Source organism: Metarhizium album (genome assembly GCF_000804445.1).
Source record: "Metarhizium album ARSEF 1941 chromosome Unknown scaffold_14, whole genome shotgun sequence".
Taxonomy (NCBI): Eukaryota; Fungi; Ascomycota; class Sordariomycetes; order Hypocreales; family Clavicipitaceae; genus Metarhizium; species Metarhizium album.
This window is the reverse complement of record NW_024467588.1, coordinates 485,941-502,070: the sequence shown is the minus strand read 5'-3', so window position 1 is coordinate 502,070 and position 16,130 is coordinate 485,941. Positions and strand designations below refer to the sequence as shown.

Sequence of the window (16,130 nt, the reverse complement as noted above, 5' to 3'; positions counted from 1 at the left end):
CTTCAAACCTGCTGCTTTCTTGCGGCCGACAGCCGCAAGTCAACCAACCCCATTACGAGCCTGTGATGGCGGCGCCCCCAAAGGCATCACACGGCCGTTGAGCTGGCAGAGATTAGAGGTTCCACCAGATCGTCGTTGGATTACTTTCGTCACCAGGTCGATACGCTCCTGAAAGCCTTTGTGTATGGCAGAGAACATCCCTGTGGTCCAGACTCTGGAAATCAAGGTCGTGTGGCTTTGGTTCGTCACAGTGAACATTTCAGCTCCAAGCAGCAAATTGAACAGAGTCCAGCCAAGTCAGCCAGCCAGACGCCAGAGGAACTCCACAAGCTTCCAGTGGTAATAAGCCAGAAAAGGATGATCAACCCACTTTGACTTCGTTCGAGACGCATCAATGACCCTGCAGGAGTGTCCTGCCTGTCAGGAGTCGGACTTTGTTGGTTGGCCATGCGCAACACAGGTTATGTGAACCGCCATGCAATTTTCATGTAAAGTGTAATGAAAGACGAATGCGGCGATGGCCCTGTGGACTTCCGGCCGAAGAACAACCAGGAAGACATTTGTCGAAAGACGTTCGTGATGATTGTCGGGTGCGGGAAGACGAGCTGGCCGAAATGTGGGGTGGCCCCGGCTTCACGAGCAAGCCATAACTGCCTAGGTATGTCTCTCTGCTTGATGTTATCGCATCATTGCCACCTCGGCACGGCCCTGTCGCGGGTCACATCTCTAATTTCGAAAAGCGAAAAAACAAGGATTCCGAATTCTCATTGCGGAACATCTCAATCTCAAGACGTGGCGTGCCTATTGCCCCCTCTCATTACAACTTTACAAGCGATGCTGCCCTACAGTCCATGGGTCACAATGGAGCATAACGAGTTCAAGTCCGTCATCTACAAAACGTCATCAGATGGGAAAGTAGCGTACATTGTCCTCAATCGGCCAAAGCACTTCAACGCAATCGACCAGAATATTCCGGCTGAACTACGAGCCGCCCTTCAGCTAGCCAACTTGGACTCAAGGGCACATTGCATCGTCATCAAAGGAGATGGGCCCAGATTCTGCGGGGGCTATGACTTGGGCATTTATGCCGAACATGGCCAACGTGGTCAAACCGAAGGTAGTCAGGACCTAAGCAAAGGCTACGACGCCTTTCAAGACTACTTGACCATGGGCGAAGCCACCGACTGTCACTCAGAGCTATTCCGGAGCCACAAACCCACCATAGCGCAAGTTCACGGGGCAGCTGTCGCAGGGGGGGAGTGATATCGCCCTACGTTGCGACTTGGTCGTCATGGCAGATGATGCTCGGATTGGTTACCCGCCGAGTCGAGTATGGGGTTGTCCAACGACAGCCATGTGGGCGCATCGAATTGGGTCTGAAAAGGCAAAGAGAATGTTGTTCACCGGCGACCTTGTAGATGGCAAGGAAGCCGCATCCATGGGCCTAGTTTTGAAGTCCGTCCCCGAGGCCGAGTTGGAGGAAACAGTGAATCTGTTGACGGACCGAATCAAGACTGTGCCTATCAACCAGCTCTGGATGCACAAACAAGTTATCAACAGTGGGATTGAGAGTTCCGTGCGGTCGAGCCAACGCTTGGCAACCGTATTTGATGGCATCGCGCGGAATTCTCCCGAGGGCATTGCATTCAAGAGCACGGCGATGCTGTCCGGTTTCAAAGATGCGGTGAAAAGGAGGGATGGACCTGGAAACAGCGAATCATACAGATTGATGTGGAAAAAAAAAAGTTGTGATATATGTCATTCCTTTTGATTTATATGGGAACGCCATATATCCTGGCACCGAGCAAAATGCTGCCTCCATGTCATGCAAGTCTTTTCCGTGCCCAACAATGTAGGCAGATATCCGATCGTCACAGGAACTTGATGCAAAGGCCTTCCGCTCTTGCTTCAACGTACAAGAGGGGAAAATTGTCATCCAGTACATTCGATAAGGATCATGGTTTGCAATCAAGAAAACCTTGCTGGCGGTCGTAGGAGATTGGGCCAGACCATGTCCGAATACAACACAACCCCAGTTGTTGACTGTGTTGTAAGGGTTGATGCTCCAATTAACCGTAAAACAGACAACAACAAAGGCCTGGCCTGTCTATATTACACATGAGTACTGACAGTTGCTCACTGATGGAATGGCCCCCCTCTCTCCCCGTGCTGTACCTATCCTCCGATCAACTGCTGCACTCAAATACATGTCAAAAGCATCATGATCAATTGGAGTACGGGGCAAGTAGGGTAGCACGGAAGCATGGTTAATAGATCACGAGGTACATGCAGCATAAAAGCTTCTATCAAAGATATTATAACAGACCTTGACAAATTCCCTCAAAGGCATGCATGTTACCATGTATGTATATATATGTAAGATATCTAAGCCGACTCCCACGAGGACGTCCCATTCAATATACCCACCGCCTTTACATGGTGGGAATGCCCTCATACTCTGCATATCCAAGCGCAAGGTTCATGTTCTCTGAGGAAGCCCGTTAGCAAGTCCAATACATCTCGCTTTGGCACGGATACTTACGCAGACACTGAGTACTGGCGCCCTTGTTCAGGTTATCTATCGTAGCGCACCTTCACGCAGTCAGCATTACCGGTCCACTTCAACCGTCGCCAGCCCACTTACACGACGACGCGCTTGCCCGTGCTGTCAACGGCGAGGCCTCCAATCTCAACGCCGTGGCGCTTGTAAATGTTTTTGACCATGGGAGGCTCTCCCACCACCTTGACAAGCTTCTCGCCGGCATATCGGTCCTGGTAAATTTGGCGAATATCGCGAGAATTCATCACCTCGTTGAGGGGGATGTTGATGGTCAGGTGGATGCCGCTGCAGCGCAGTCAATTAGTCAGGGGAGCTTGGGAATCCGGCGATTTTCAAATCACGCCAACTAACCGGAACCACGAAGCGACGTGCGGGACGAAGCCGACTTTGGCGCCGCCGAGATGGTGAGAGATTTCTCGCTCGTGTATGTGGTTCGTCAACGAATACGGGATGAGGTTGTCTGCGAGAAGCGTGACGTTGTTCTTGTCGCTTGGTTTGGTGCCAGCTCCGCTGTAGCCCGAGACGCCAAAGATGGAAATGAGCCCGTTGCCGTCGATGAAGGGCAGCAGAGGGGCGATGCCGAGCTGTGCGGCAGTCGCGTAGCAACCGGGATTTGAGATCTTGGTCGACTGGCAGATGGTGGACCGCTTGGTGAGCTCGGCGAGGGAATACGTCCATTGCTTGTCGAACCGGTAGTCGGCGGACAGGTCGACGATGACACTCCTGTGGCCGGTATGCTTCTGAGCCTGGTCGATGGCTTCGATGTAAGGCTTGCAGACGCCGTTGGGGAGAGCCATGACCCAGCAGTCGATATCCGTGTCCAGCCGGGCCACGTCCTCGGGGGATAGGTTCTCATAGATGATTTCGCGCTTGGAATACCCCTGGAGCGCTTGGCCATTGAGCTCTCGTGAGGATACATGCTGCAGGTCCATGTAGAGATGCTGATCAAGAAGATCAATCAGAGCCTGGCCGGTGTATCCTCGGGCTCCAATTAGGCCAATGCGAGACGGGATGTCGTTGGAGGCATTCTTTTTACCGAGGGGCGGGTTGGGGTTCGTCGTGGCAACGTAACCTCGCCTTTGCCGGCCAACAATGCATGCCGCGGCCTGATTGAATGCGGGACGCGAAGATGAGAGGCCTCGGTTAGAGTTTGGAGCCGCCGTGATTGACGACGACGACGATGTGGCTTGTCGAAAAGCTCCGCGGGCGGCGGTGCGCATCGCCACAGATGTGGGAGAGAACATGATTTTGGGCGCTTCTCAAGCCAATTGACTTGGTGATGTCGAGAACGAGAGCTGGAAAAGAGCTCTTGACCAGGGGTGACTCTCGCGACGAGGTGGGTTTTCCGACTTGAACCTTGGCAGTTTTTCCTCTGTGCCGTGGCCGAGATCGGGTCTGATGACATAATGGACAGGGCAGGTATTCCTCGTAATGGGAAACGCGATTCGCAGTTTAATCCATATGGAACATATCAATAAAAATTAGTCTATTTCATTGGCATACCATGTTTGTAATTTTCTATGTTTTATTTGAATATTCAAGGCGATGTTTAGAGATTTTGAATTTATACTCCGAGATAATAAGCACAACAACCTGGAGGCTGAAGCCTGGACCCCATATCCGGCCACGTGACCAGCGGGGGTCCGCCGCATTCATCATTCCCCGGCTCTAGTCACTTTTATGCCGGGTAGGTGAGGAAAAATCTCAAGTCGAAGTAGGAGGACTGCTTATTCAAATTGGCACCACTCAGGGTCCCCAGTGAAGGTTAGGACACTCATGATGTTCCTTGTGGCGGATGATGTGACAATGGGCTCGGTGGAGGGCTTCGTGACGGTGCGACGCTGGCAAACCAGTTTCTCGATCTTCATGGAGTACTCAGGGCACTTGGGCAAAGAACGTGTGGCAGCCATTGCGATGTCATCGGTTCACGAAGCATTTTGTGGCATCTCATGCGGGAGCGTGAATTGTCTTGAAGGTGTGCAGCTTGAGAACCGGTCGTCTCCCACGCCGCTAAGCAACTTGACGGGCGCATACAGATGCCTCTCGTTACTCAAAAAGCATTCAATTTAAACTTGCCACACTTTAATGCTTGAAAGATTCGGCCACGGTTCTTCCGGAAAGAACTGACGATTCTATTGTACTTTCGAATGGCGAAAAAGTGAAACCAGCTACTAGAACGTCTGGGTTGACGACAATGCTCTGACAGAAGATGTATTCTTCGTTGCTTCTTGACTGTAGACTCTCGGGCCTTTGGTTTCGCTCCATGGATCTAAAGGTCCTGCCGTAATGTTCGTCATCTGCTAACCTTCCAGGAGTTCAGACATACCCACGCCTTTGACATGGTCTGCATTAAGTACTAGTATGCCCCATCGCCTTCGAAGTGACGCGCACGTACAGAGTACAGTCGGCGATGTCCAGTGCGGAATCTCTAGTGCATTCTTCCTCTGGGGTAGCGTCTGCGGACATGATACGCGTATTGATTTGGCCGTGACGGATTCAAGCGTGAATAATCAGGCATTGGCTCGCACGAGATCTAAAACTGTCTCATTAGTCTGTTAGCCGGTGAAGGGAGATGGCGAAGGGAGATGGAAGGGAAGCGATGATGTGGTTGACGCAGTATCAGCCAGTGAGCGGTAGCGGCCCGTGAGCCTGCCAGAGCCGTTGTGCAAGTAACTTGGTACCCACTGACCCACTGACCCGCCGGGCCCCACAGGGTTGCTCTTGCCTGATCAGACTCAACTCTCAAGCCTTCCAAGTCCTCACACGACTCCGCGGACCACGAATTGAGTGCGGCATCTGCGCGAACTTCTGGTTACATCTGTATCAAGGTGCGCTCTCCCGGTCTCTCGTTTCTCTGCCGAGTATTTCACCACCCGAATATGGCCCATGCTCCCAAACCAAGAACAACCAGGGGTTTGACGCAATCCCCGTTACATCCAGGATCCGGCCAACCAGGTTTGTTGTTGACGCTGCGGCGAATGCCCTCTGCAAAAATGGGAGTCGGACCAGCCAATCCCTCATCAACTTTGTGTGCCCATATCTTTCAGTGTGATTCGAGGGGCTGAGTTGAATCTCACTATCCTGCTCGAAGGCACTGAATTCGAAACCCTACCGCCAACATGTCCTTTGGGGGCGGGTGTTCCAAATCCAGGCTCAGACAGTTTCCTTTTTCACCACCTCTCATGGTCTGGCGGGGAGATCTCGATCACTGCGCAGCGGGAGCCTCAGACAAGGCCATTTAATGACCAAGCCTCAGTCCGATACAGACGGGGGTTGACCTGAAAGACAAAAAAGTGGAAAACAGGACCAAGACTGCTGGCCAACTTTCAGCTTTGGGTACGGAGTAGTTGATAGTTGATAGCTTCTTCTTCGGCATCATCTATCGACACTGCTTGAAGCGGTCAGTACATATTTGGCAATGTGGCCAAGTAATTCGAAGCTTGGGACGGTAGTTGAGACACAGCCTCTGGTCACGGTAAATACACGCTCTTTGGAATCATCAATATGCGAGTTTCTTGCACGACAGTTTCTGCGTCAACAGCGTGGCTAATGTGCTTGAAAATAGCTGGCCGAAACCCCCAACTCCCAACCCCCTTGCAGCTCTGAGGGCGTTCGGTGGCTTTTGTGTAATCAGAGGTCATTATAACATATCAGCACATGGGTCGATTAAATTAAAATGAGCCAAGAGCACAAGAGAACATGATCCCTGAAGTCGCCTCGTAGCCTACACATCGAGGTATATGTTGTAAGTCGATGGATGCACACATGACAGATCTCATAGCCTCCACGCCACAGGGGTGGCTATTCAAGCGGTCAAACTTGAAGAGTCGAATCATCATTCCTGGTGCCGTACTATCTCGGTTTGTCTCGGCATGCAAGTTATCTGTATCATGCAGGTGGATCATCTGGCATGGCCACATGCCAAATAGTTTGCAATGTCCGGAGACCTACGTCGAAGAGCTGAATACGAAGAATGAGCTTCTGTTCAATTTGTCTTGCATACCAGTCAAGACGACTGCCCCGGGTAAATTTACGACGTAGGTGGGTGTCTGTCATCCCCTGTGAAAGGCTGTCACCGTCACGGTGGCATCGATTTGGGGAAATAATCTCCAAAACCGATTGCGTCACCAGTTCAGTTCAACGAATTCGCTGCCTCTCTATGGAATGATGACCCCAAGCGATATTCGAGAAGCTTTGGCCAGCTTTCAAGGGATATCTTTGACGTTGGAGCATCATCCACGGGAAGACCAGGAAAATCAAAGCATCAACTCAACGCCAGTCTGATGTCTGCAGAAGCCTCCGTGCTTCACCTGTCATATCATACATAGCCTTCCTACTGCAGCCAACTCACTACCAGATTAGTTTTGATACAGACATGGCAACCATAAACCTTTGACGGAAAATGGTGACCTACACCCCCAGCTGCCCTCTGGAATGTTGGCGACCCCTGGAGCGGCCCAGAGACACCTTCTGTCAGCACAATACCTGATTCACATGGGCGGAATTGCTAGCGTTGACGGCACCGTTACTGGAATGTGTTGCTCGCCACGGCTTCAAGCATCAAGGGTAAAAGAGATATATTCCCAGAGCCCATGAAATGCGACCGTCTTATCAGAAACAGCAAACGAGAGGCTCCACGTCTTTTACTCTTCTGCCGCAGCTTCTACACCTGACCCCTTCATCGTCGCTGCAATGGTTTTGCTCGGCAACCTCGTCAGGGCCCTGTCACTCAATCCACCTCCGGGCCTTGGTTCAGACGACAACGAAGCGCTCGTTCGTGCTGAAAGCACCCGTCCGCACGACCGTTATGTTCAAGGAATCCCGTCCTACGCCACAAACATCAAACGCTTTCATTACACGGTGAAGCGGGCGCGCAGCATCATAGAGGAGCGCGATGCCGTGGCCGTGCCTCATTCAGAAGTTGATAGTATCTTGACCAAGCTGAAGGATCTCGAGACCCAGGTGAAGGCGTGGGAAAGTCAGAACAGCGGCTCTGCATCCAAGCCGACTTCTGACAAGCATGGCTCCGGCAGCACGGCTGATGAGGACTGCGACGCAGAGAACTTGATGTACGATCTGGGGGCAAGAGCCGCTGTGAACGACGACGGACGGGTAAGTGGACACCCGTTGTTCCGTAGAGATGCGCCCTGCCGCATGGAATCTGCCCTCAGTGGTGAGAGCTCCAGCAAGTCCGCCGGTTCAAGTGACTTGACAAAGGGGTCGTCTGCTCAGGGCGGTGCTGCTCCCAACAGGGGAGGTAACAAAGCAAACCCCAACTCCTCTCCTTCTACCGGTAACGCGGCTTCGAATCGCCCCCAGTCCGAGGTCTCGGCTGGCCAAGCTCGCACGGGCTTGACTCGGGTCGTGCCAGCTACGGTGGAAAGTGTCGAAGTCAAGACGTTGCCCGTCAATGGCAACTTTGTCACGACGACCATAACCAGGACGACCACTGTCAGTTCAACAGTCACGGCTGTACAACGCAACAAAGCGACGGGCTCTGCCCAAGAGGCAACACCCGACGACTCTGGCCGTGTCACGGAGGAGCCCCAAGCCAGCAACAGCGGGACTATCGACAAGGGCAAGGTGTCTCACAATGTCCCCGCGGCGCCAAGCTCTGGCAGCTTCGCGCAGTTCTCCAACGACACCGCCAAATTCTCCAACGGCACTGCGGCCGGCCACAATTCTCAAGTTGCGCATCAAAGGCCGGCGGCGAGTGTCGCAGTTGACGACAAGTCTTTGAACCACACCTCTGTCGAGAAGACGGAACCGTCCCAGCTCGTCGACGAGAAGACTGTCCAAGAAACCGGGACGGCAGGGGATCCCACAGCAGCATCCCAGGAATCTGTGAGCGTCGCTCCCGATGAATCCGCCAACGACAATACCACGGCGGACACTGTCGCCACCGCTCCTGGTGACCAAACTACGACTCTAGACGTGACTACAGACCCGGGGCCGGGGGACGACGACACCGGCGCCGAGACAGCTGAAGAGTCCCTCAACAGCGTGCCTGAGCAGGAAGCAGACTCTTCTCCGGAGACCAGCAGCCCGAGCGAAAAGATTCAGGTTGTCACCGTGGTCCCCATCGCGGCCGAGTCGGCCAGCGCGCCAGCTGCCATGGCCACTCCGGCCGTGACCCGGGGCCTTGCGGCAGAGATGGCCGAGCCAGCCACGAGTGTTGAAACTGGAGCCAGCGAGGCTGCTCCCCGGGTGCGGGCCGGTTTCGTGACGGTGCTGGTACCTGAATCCAAGTAGTGGAGGAGACGGCAAGGCGAGAGGAGGGAATAATGGCGGCAGGGACAGGCAGGGGATACAGGCTATACAACGCGGCAGCAGGATAGGGTGTTTATTTCGGACATTTTGGACCTTGTTTTGGCTTCGGCAGTGGAGCGTATTGCTTTATGTATCAGTACGTATCTAATCATGTCCCGGGACAGGATTTGTTGGGCATATATATATGGAAATCCTCCGTGATAGGCGGGGCCGGAACATGCAACGGTCAAGGCCCTCGAGGGGCTCGAGACTCGGTAGCACAAGATTGTCCCAGCTCCTCTTTTTGCTTGGCTGCCCGCCAAGTACGCGCGTGCGTGTCTACCCCGGAAGCGCACGATGCATGTGCCGGGATGGGGTTGTCTGCGCAGCAACCATGAGGAGTAATAAACTTTCCAAGGCCTAACCTTGCCGGGCTTGTTACTCCGCCCGCACGAGGCCCCGTACCAAAAGACACGACACGACACACGTCGCACGACACAAGGGGCGTCGAGGCCCGCAGGTCTGATTGCGTGGGCACAACAGCCGGGTCCGATCTCGCCGTCTGTGGCCGGAACGATTCCGGCCAATGGGCCAACGAGAAGCCAGATTGGGGCCGGGCAGAGTCGGCATGATGCGGGTCTTTTGTGGGGCACGCCCTTATCTCCTCGTCGTCGGGCTCCCCGTCCCGCCCGCTGGTGGCCCTCGTGTCCATGCGAGAAGAGGACGACCAGTGCGAGGGAGAGCATTGTAAATCATGACCGTTTACCCCGGATTTCAGAGCCTCGAGCACTTTCCGCGGCACGGCCGGAAGCAAAGCAAGCAGCGCCAGCAGAGCCAGCAGAGGACAGAACAGACAGGACTCGCTCTCGCTCACGCTCTGCGCAGGCAGACGCTGGCCCGACACGCCGGAGAGCCGCTCTGGCCGTCGGCCGCGAGCCGCCGAGTCGCGTCCTCGTCCCGTCCGCCCGCGCGCACATCGGCCGTCGTTGGCCGCGACAGCAGCAACATGGCATCTCTGTTACGTGGCAAATGGAAAGGCCACGATGGCCACCCTTCCAATGACCAGCCACGCCGAGGGTCTGGCGCTCCGATGTTGCGCACATCGTCAATGCATCCCCGCTTGTGAGGCCGGAATGCATTCCGGCCACGGAGTACTTAGGCGGCGCCGCGAGCCCGGATCTCGAGTTGGACTTTTCTGTTCCATTCGTCCTCGAGAAAGGCGTGCCAGCCGTCACTCTATTCTCTTTCGTCTGCTTCCCTTGACTCGATCCCCTCGACTTGGACGCAGTCACCACTTACACCACCACTCACACCACCACCTGCACGCTTCCATCACCACACACCACACACTTACACGCCAAGTCACGCAAAAGCCGTCCACCATGGGCTCTATTGACACCGTCCCCCCTTCCCAGTTCCAGGTCCTCGACGACCCTCGTCCGGACGACAAGTCCCTCCCTGCCTTCATGGTGTCCACCACTCGGGGATTTCTTCCTCGCCTGGACCCCGTCGTCACGCTGCCCAAGGAGTTTGAGCCCCTCGAGTCGTTGTTGCAGCGCATGCCTGTCAAGACGCTCTCCGGGGAGCCCGGGCTTCTCGCCTCGGGCAGGCTGGGCGGCGTCGTGGACAATGAGTTCCCCGACCTCACCGACGAGATGGACAAGTACAAGCATGACCTGCCCATGATGAACGCCCTGTACCGTGACTACTCCTTCTTGGCCTCTGCCTATCTGCTGGAGCCTTGCCACGAGCGCTTCGTCCGGGGAGAGGAGTACGGCCTCGGCCGACAGACTCTGCCCAGGAACGTCTCACGGCCCATTGCTCGGTGTGCCGAGATGTGAGTAGTGTCCGGCACCAGCACGCCCTGCCGCGCAACGTTGCCACTCTCGTCTGTACTCCCACGTATCGTGCCGCTGACACGCGCCAACAGCGCCGGCTTCATGCCCTTCATGGAGTACGCCGGCTCGTACGCCCTCTACAACTACCGCCTCCAAGACCCCTCGCGAGGCCTCGACTACTCCAACCTCCGTCTCATCCGCGCCTTCGAGCACGGCCTGGACCCCGCCTCGTCCGAGGCCGGCTTCGTGCTCGTCCACGTCGACATGGTCAAGAACTCGGGCCCCCTCGTCGCCGGCACCGTCAAGTGCCTCGGCGTCGGGTCCGGCGTCACCACGCCCCTGGGGACGAGCCAGGAGCGCGCCGCCCTCAACCAGGGCCTCGGCGACATCCTCGGCGCGCTGCAAAAGATCAACTCGGTCATGGAGACCATGTGGGGGAAGTCCCGCCCCACGGAGTACACCAGCTTCCGCACCTTCATCTTCGGCATCACGTCGCAGTCCATGTTCCCCCACGGCGTCGTCTACGAGGGCCTCAACGACGACAGGCCCATGTCGTTCCGCGGCGAGAGCGGCGCCAACGACTCCATGGTGCCCCTGATGGACAACCTGCTGCAGGTGCCCATGCCCAACACGCCGCTGACCGACATCCTCAAGGACTTCCGCAAGTACCGGCCCAGCAACCACAGGGACTTTTTGCTGCACGTCAAGGACGTCTCGGAGCGCCACGACCTGCGCGGCTTCGCGCTCGCCCTCAGGGCCAGGCCCGCCACCGACGAGGACAGGGACCTGGTGCGCGAGTCGCGGAGCCTGTGGCTGCAGATCCTCGACCAGGTCCGCGACTTTCGCTGGCGCCACTGGTGCTTCGCCAGGGAGTACATCCTCAAGAGGACCTCGCACCCGACGGCCACGGGCGGCAGCCCCATCGTCACCTGGCTGCCGAACCAGCTCGAGGCCGTGCTGGCCGAGATGGTGAACATCAACGAGATTGCCGGCAGGGACGACGCGCGGGGCCTGGGCAAGACGTGCGAGGGCATCATGGACGCGGCCCTGCGGCAGAGGGACACCCTGCGGAAGGAGGTTGACAAGTACTGCGCCGAGCGTGGCGTTTCGCGGACGTAGAGACGGCGGCGCTTGGAGCTTCCCCCTCGGGTATATTGCTTCGCATTGGATTTGTATGTACTGGTTTAGTTTCTGACAGCGCCTAGAGCATCACGTTGCAGTTGACCGAGTTGTTCTTCTCCCACGTCTCCCGCGGTGCCTGTCGTGAAACATGGACCAGGACCAGGCTCGTGCCGCCGAGCGGGTGCGACAAGTTGGTCGGCGCCCAATCCTGCATCTCGCCGTGGGCGACCCGGGGTTCGAGGCGGCATACGTGCGAGGCGGGTCGGGGCGGCCCGGTCCTCGTCGACGGCACCGTCGTCGGGCTCGTAGACCGGGGACCGACGTGCTGGAAGCCCGTTGTGCGTCCGTGTTATCCTAGCGTCTTTGTCAGCGTGTCTGAGCACCTTGGCTTTACTAGATGGGCATTTCGAGGAGTGAGGAGCGGTACTTGGGGCCTCCAAAGGCCGAGGGGGGGCGAGGAGCGGCAGTCGGATGTGTCATGGACGGAGTGGTGCTGTTTATTTGTGCCAGACGACGATACGACGATGCGACGGGGTGTCTGGCTGTCGCGGGCCGTAGGATGCTGTCAATGACCTCCGCACACTTGACATACATGGCATATCGTGGGATCCTGATACCGGGATGGAGGGGGGAGTCATGACGTGACTGTGCTGCATGCGTTGGCGGCGAATATAGTATACGGCTGCTTCTTATGAGACAAACACCGGAGCTCTTTTCTCCCGCGAATCCCCAACTCCCTCAGCCGGCCCAGACATGCAGACATGCTCTTGGAAACACAAGCTTACTCGGTGGCGTCCGAGTCGAGTCGTCTGCATACAGACCAACCAACCAACCGACCAACAGCTCGGCCTCACACACCAGCCCTGGCCCGCGGACAAACAATGGCAGCAGACAAGGGGCAGAGGCGTCGTGCACAGACGGGGGAGCTTTGGGGCAAATGCGCGCCGCCCACGCGGGCAGAATAGAATCATCACGGTCGACCCGGCATCGACAGAGGCACCCGTCCGGCACGTCACGGCGCGGCCACGGCACCACGCATCACGCCTGCGGACGTTGCATGCGAAACTCGAGAACCCGGCCGTCCGCACGGCCAAGAGAAACAAGAGAGGGCCCAGGAAGCCCAGCTTCGTCGCCTCGCCTCGCCTCGCCTCGCCTCGCCTCGGCCATGTCTCCCGACTCTCCATCCCGCACGCGCACCCGCGCCGTCTCGGCACCGACGAAGCCTCACAAACCACCGCCCACGTCTGCAGCAGCTCGCGGATCGCCGCCCCGGCTCGCCAGGCGAGACCAGACCTGCGGAGACGGGCATCACAATTGTACGGACACGGACACGGACGGCCCAGCATATTCAGTGACCAGCTGAGCCCCCAACCCCAACTCTTGCCCATCACCACCACCGTCACCATCGTCACCGCCGCCATCGCCGCCATCCCATCCCATGCCCTGACACTCACTCACCCCCTCTTCCAGGCCTCGACATCAACCAGCCCGACCGATGCTGCAGCAACCAGAACTACTGCTACGTCAACGCGGCCGGCGAAGCGCGCTGCTGCCCCGTCGGATCCAACTGCGTCGCCGACTCGCCCTGCAAGAGCGAGTTCTACTTCTGCACCACCACGCTCAGCGGCCTCGCCGCCGCCAACGCCGCCAACGCCGCCAACGCCACCACCCAGGGCTGCTGCGGCCGCAAATGCCCCCAGACGAGCTACTACCTGTGCCCGTCGAGCCTCGGCGGCAAGTGCTGCCCCTACGACGCCGACTGCCAGGCCGACGGGAACTGCGTCATGAAGCGCGCCGCCCCCTCGACGACGACGCCGACCGGCCCAGACGCCATGTCCGTCGTTGAGTTGGGCGGCCTGTCGCCCGGCGCAAAGGCCGGCGTCGGCGTCGGCGTCGCGCTGGGCACGTCGCTGCTCATCGCCCTCGCAGCGTGGAGCTTCGCCCTGTGCAGGCGACGCCGCGCGCGGCGGGCAAACGCCGCCCGGGACTCGGTCGCGAACCGCGCAGAGATGACGGGCAGCCTCGCCCGCGCCCCGGCCGTCGAGATGGCCGAGGACGAGCCCGAGCCGGACGCCGCAGGTCCGGGCCCGGAACGCCCTCACGTCGAGTCCTTCGACGGCCCGTTCGAGCTGGACGCGTCGTCGCAGGCCCACGCCCCTGAATCCGACCCCGGCCCCGGCTCCGGACCAGGTGCATACCTGAGCCGCCCGGGCAAGGTGTAGCAGATGGCGACGAGCTCGAAAAGGAGAAAGAGGACCTCTGACGAAAGCAGCAGGTGTGAACCCGCGCGAGGTAGGTCGAGGTGGTATCCGCCACGGCGTCATGTGCAGACACGGCCGAGGGCACAACGGCAATACCTAGCAATGAGGTGTGGCGAGGACAAGGAGCACGAGTACAAGGCAGACAAGCAGGTGTGTCGGAGCAAATAGCAAGCCCTTTCGTCTATCTATACAACGCCAGGCCTATTCGTACACGATATTCATAAAACTTGCCTAATACCAGCTGAAACCGAGAAACCCCCCCGTCAGCGCAGAATCCACGCGTTTGCAGTCTAGTCCGTCCGTCAAGATATTGCCCATCCAACGCCTCCAGAGAAACAAGAGAAACGATCTAGCCAAGGAAACAGAAGAAGAGGAAGAAGAACCAATCTGCGCTCTGGGTTGTGGGGGGAAATGAATAACGCGTAAAAGAACCATATCGCAGTAATGGAAAGCAATGGCGAATAATCCTGGAAAAAAAAGAAGAAAAAATCTTCCAACGCTGGCCGGTTGCAGGCACCGACGCACATTCGTCACGTCGGACCTCTGCTCCTCTGCTGCGCGCTCTCTCAACACACCACGCCTCCAAAGGGAGCGCAGTTCTTGAGGTCCTTGACGAGATCCTCGACGCTGCTGAGGTGTCGACTGAGGAGTTCCTGCTTTTCCTCGGTGGTCAGCGTCACCAGGGCGGCGCTGCTGGCGCGCCTGCGACGCGACTCGGCGTTGAACGCGCCAGCCAGCTTGCTAGGGCTGCGCTGGAGCATGGCAGGCACGGAGTCGCGCTGGTCGGCGCGCGGTATCGACGGCGTCTCGGGCATGAGGTAGCAGTACAGGAACTCGACGAGCTTGAGCTTGACCTCTCGCGACGTGCTGCGCGACTTGAAGAGCGACGTGACGGTGAGGAGGCCGTCGAGGCCCTCAAAGGTGCGCGTGTTGCCGGGGGTGCCGATGAGGGCGACCACGAGCGTCAGCAGCGTGGCCGACTGGATCGCCGGGCAGTTGAAGGGCTCGAGGAGGTCTAGCAGGAGCTGTGTGGTACATGGACCGCTGTTAGGAGAGGGGGTGTTTCGACGTGCCGGCGGCGGCGGCGGATGGGGCCCGACTCACGTTCATGTTCTGCTCCCGCGAGAAGAGCGTCTTGCTGGGCGGGTGCAGCAGCAGCGCGCCCTGGATGAGGTCGAGTGCGCTCAGGATCAGCAGGTCGTTTTGGCCGTCGCTGCCCTTGGCCATGAGCCGGTCCAGCGTGCCGATGAGGCGCATCGCCACGTTCCACTCGAATCCCTCCTGCAGCTTGAAGAACTCGCGGAACGCGGGGTCCTGCGAGAGCTCGCCGAGGTCCTTTCTCGGCGGGCTCATGGGCCGGTCTCGCTCGTCGTCGACGCTGCTCCGTCGTCGCTGGGCCGGGGGTGCCCTGCCGTCGGACAGGCAAATCTGCGCCAAGAGACCTTCGACCTGGCGGAGGCCCTTGCGGACTTTGGGGCCGTCGTAGGACGAGAGGTTGTCAAAGGCGAGGGACAAGAGTGCCTCCATCTTTTGCCGGTCTCGTGTTCTGTTCGTAGCCCGGTTGCGGCGGAGGTGCGTCGGGTGGGGGGACGCGCGCAAAGAGGCACGCGGCCAAGTCTGGTTGATTCGATTGATTCTGGGGGCAGAGAGCAGGTGCGCCTTTTTGCTTTCAAAGTGCCGAGCAGTTGCGCGGCTTATATCGAAGCGAAAGCTCACCGACGCGAGCCCGATGGGAGCGCAGAGCGCGAGGCGCAAACGTTAGCACAGATGGTAGAGGTGGAAATGCATCCGAGCGAGAGAGTCCACGAGGCGCTTTCCGTCTGGTGCTTTACCGTACCGTCTGGATCGGACGCTCGGTTATAGATGGTGAGAGTGCTGGCACTGCTGGGTCGCAGACACGGCCCCAGGCGGCGTTTGCTGGGAGCATCTGGAGTGCATGCATGCATACATTTTGGTTTCCAGGGCAACGGGGCCGCGCAACAAACAGCTCTATTTACGTATTAGCTAGCCTCGGGGCTCGAATTTCAAGCACCCAACTACCTACCCCTGCGTCACGACGGGTCAAAGGAGGGGAGCAATGATGCAAGCAATTTATTCACA

The 16,130-nt window shown here is 57.8% G+C and overlaps 6 protein-coding genes across 6 annotated transcripts; 4 read left to right on the top strand and 2 right to left on the bottom strand.

Annotated features, from left to right (window-relative positions):
* Nucleotides 1-861: 861 nt before the first annotated feature.
* On the top strand, nt 862-1,263 carry MAM_05607 (Crotonase, core; the record flags this gene model as incomplete). Its single annotated transcript, XM_040824405.1, has 1 exon — nt 862-1,263. The coding sequence occupies one exon, from the start codon at nt 862-864 to the stop codon at nt 1,261-1,263; it is 402 nt and encodes a 133-aa protein (XP_040677730.1).
* Nucleotides 1,264-2,432: 1,169 nt separating this feature from the next.
* On the bottom strand, nt 2,433-3,804 carry MAM_05606 (arg-6; the record flags this gene model as incomplete). The annotated part of the gene is made up of 4 exons (XM_040824404.1): nt 2,433-2,488; nt 2,543-2,592; nt 2,645-2,845; nt 2,912-3,804. The coding sequence occupies 4 exons, from the start codon at nt 3,802-3,804 to the stop codon at nt 2,433-2,435; spliced, it is 1,200 nt and encodes a 399-aa protein (XP_040677729.1).
* A 3,448-nt stretch (nt 3,805-7,252) lies between these two features.
* MAM_05605 (uncharacterized protein) lies at nt 7,253-8,812 on the top strand (the record flags this gene model as incomplete). Its single annotated transcript, XM_040824403.1, has 1 exon — nt 7,253-8,812. The coding sequence occupies one exon, from the start codon at nt 7,253-7,255 to the stop codon at nt 8,810-8,812; it is 1,560 nt and encodes a 519-aa protein (XP_040677728.1).
* Nucleotides 8,813-10,191: 1,379 nt separating this feature from the next.
* MAM_05604 (indoleamine 2,3-dioxygenase-like protein) lies at nt 10,192-11,766 on the top strand (the record flags this gene model as incomplete). The annotated part of the gene is made up of 2 exons (XM_040824402.1): nt 10,192-10,646; nt 10,740-11,766. 2 exons carry the CDS (start codon nt 10,192-10,194, stop codon nt 11,764-11,766), a joined length of 1,482 nt encoding a protein of 493 aa, XP_040677727.1.
* A 1,060-nt stretch (nt 11,767-12,826) lies between these two features.
* Nucleotides 12,827-13,991, top strand: MAM_05603 (uncharacterized protein; the record flags this gene model as incomplete). The annotated part of the gene is made up of 2 exons (XM_040824401.1): nt 12,827-13,085; nt 13,240-13,991. The coding sequence occupies 2 exons, from the start codon at nt 12,827-12,829 to the stop codon at nt 13,989-13,991; spliced, it is 1,011 nt and encodes a 336-aa protein (XP_040677726.1).
* Nucleotides 13,992-14,596: 605 nt separating this feature from the next.
* On the bottom strand, nt 14,597-15,557 carry MAM_05602 (Cell division protein Cdc14; the record flags this gene model as incomplete). Its single annotated transcript, XM_040824400.1, has 2 exons — nt 14,597-15,055; nt 15,135-15,557. The coding sequence occupies 2 exons, from the start codon at nt 15,555-15,557 to the stop codon at nt 14,597-14,599; spliced, it is 882 nt and encodes a 293-aa protein (XP_040677725.1).
* Between the last annotated feature and the right edge of the window lie 573 nt (nt 15,558-16,130).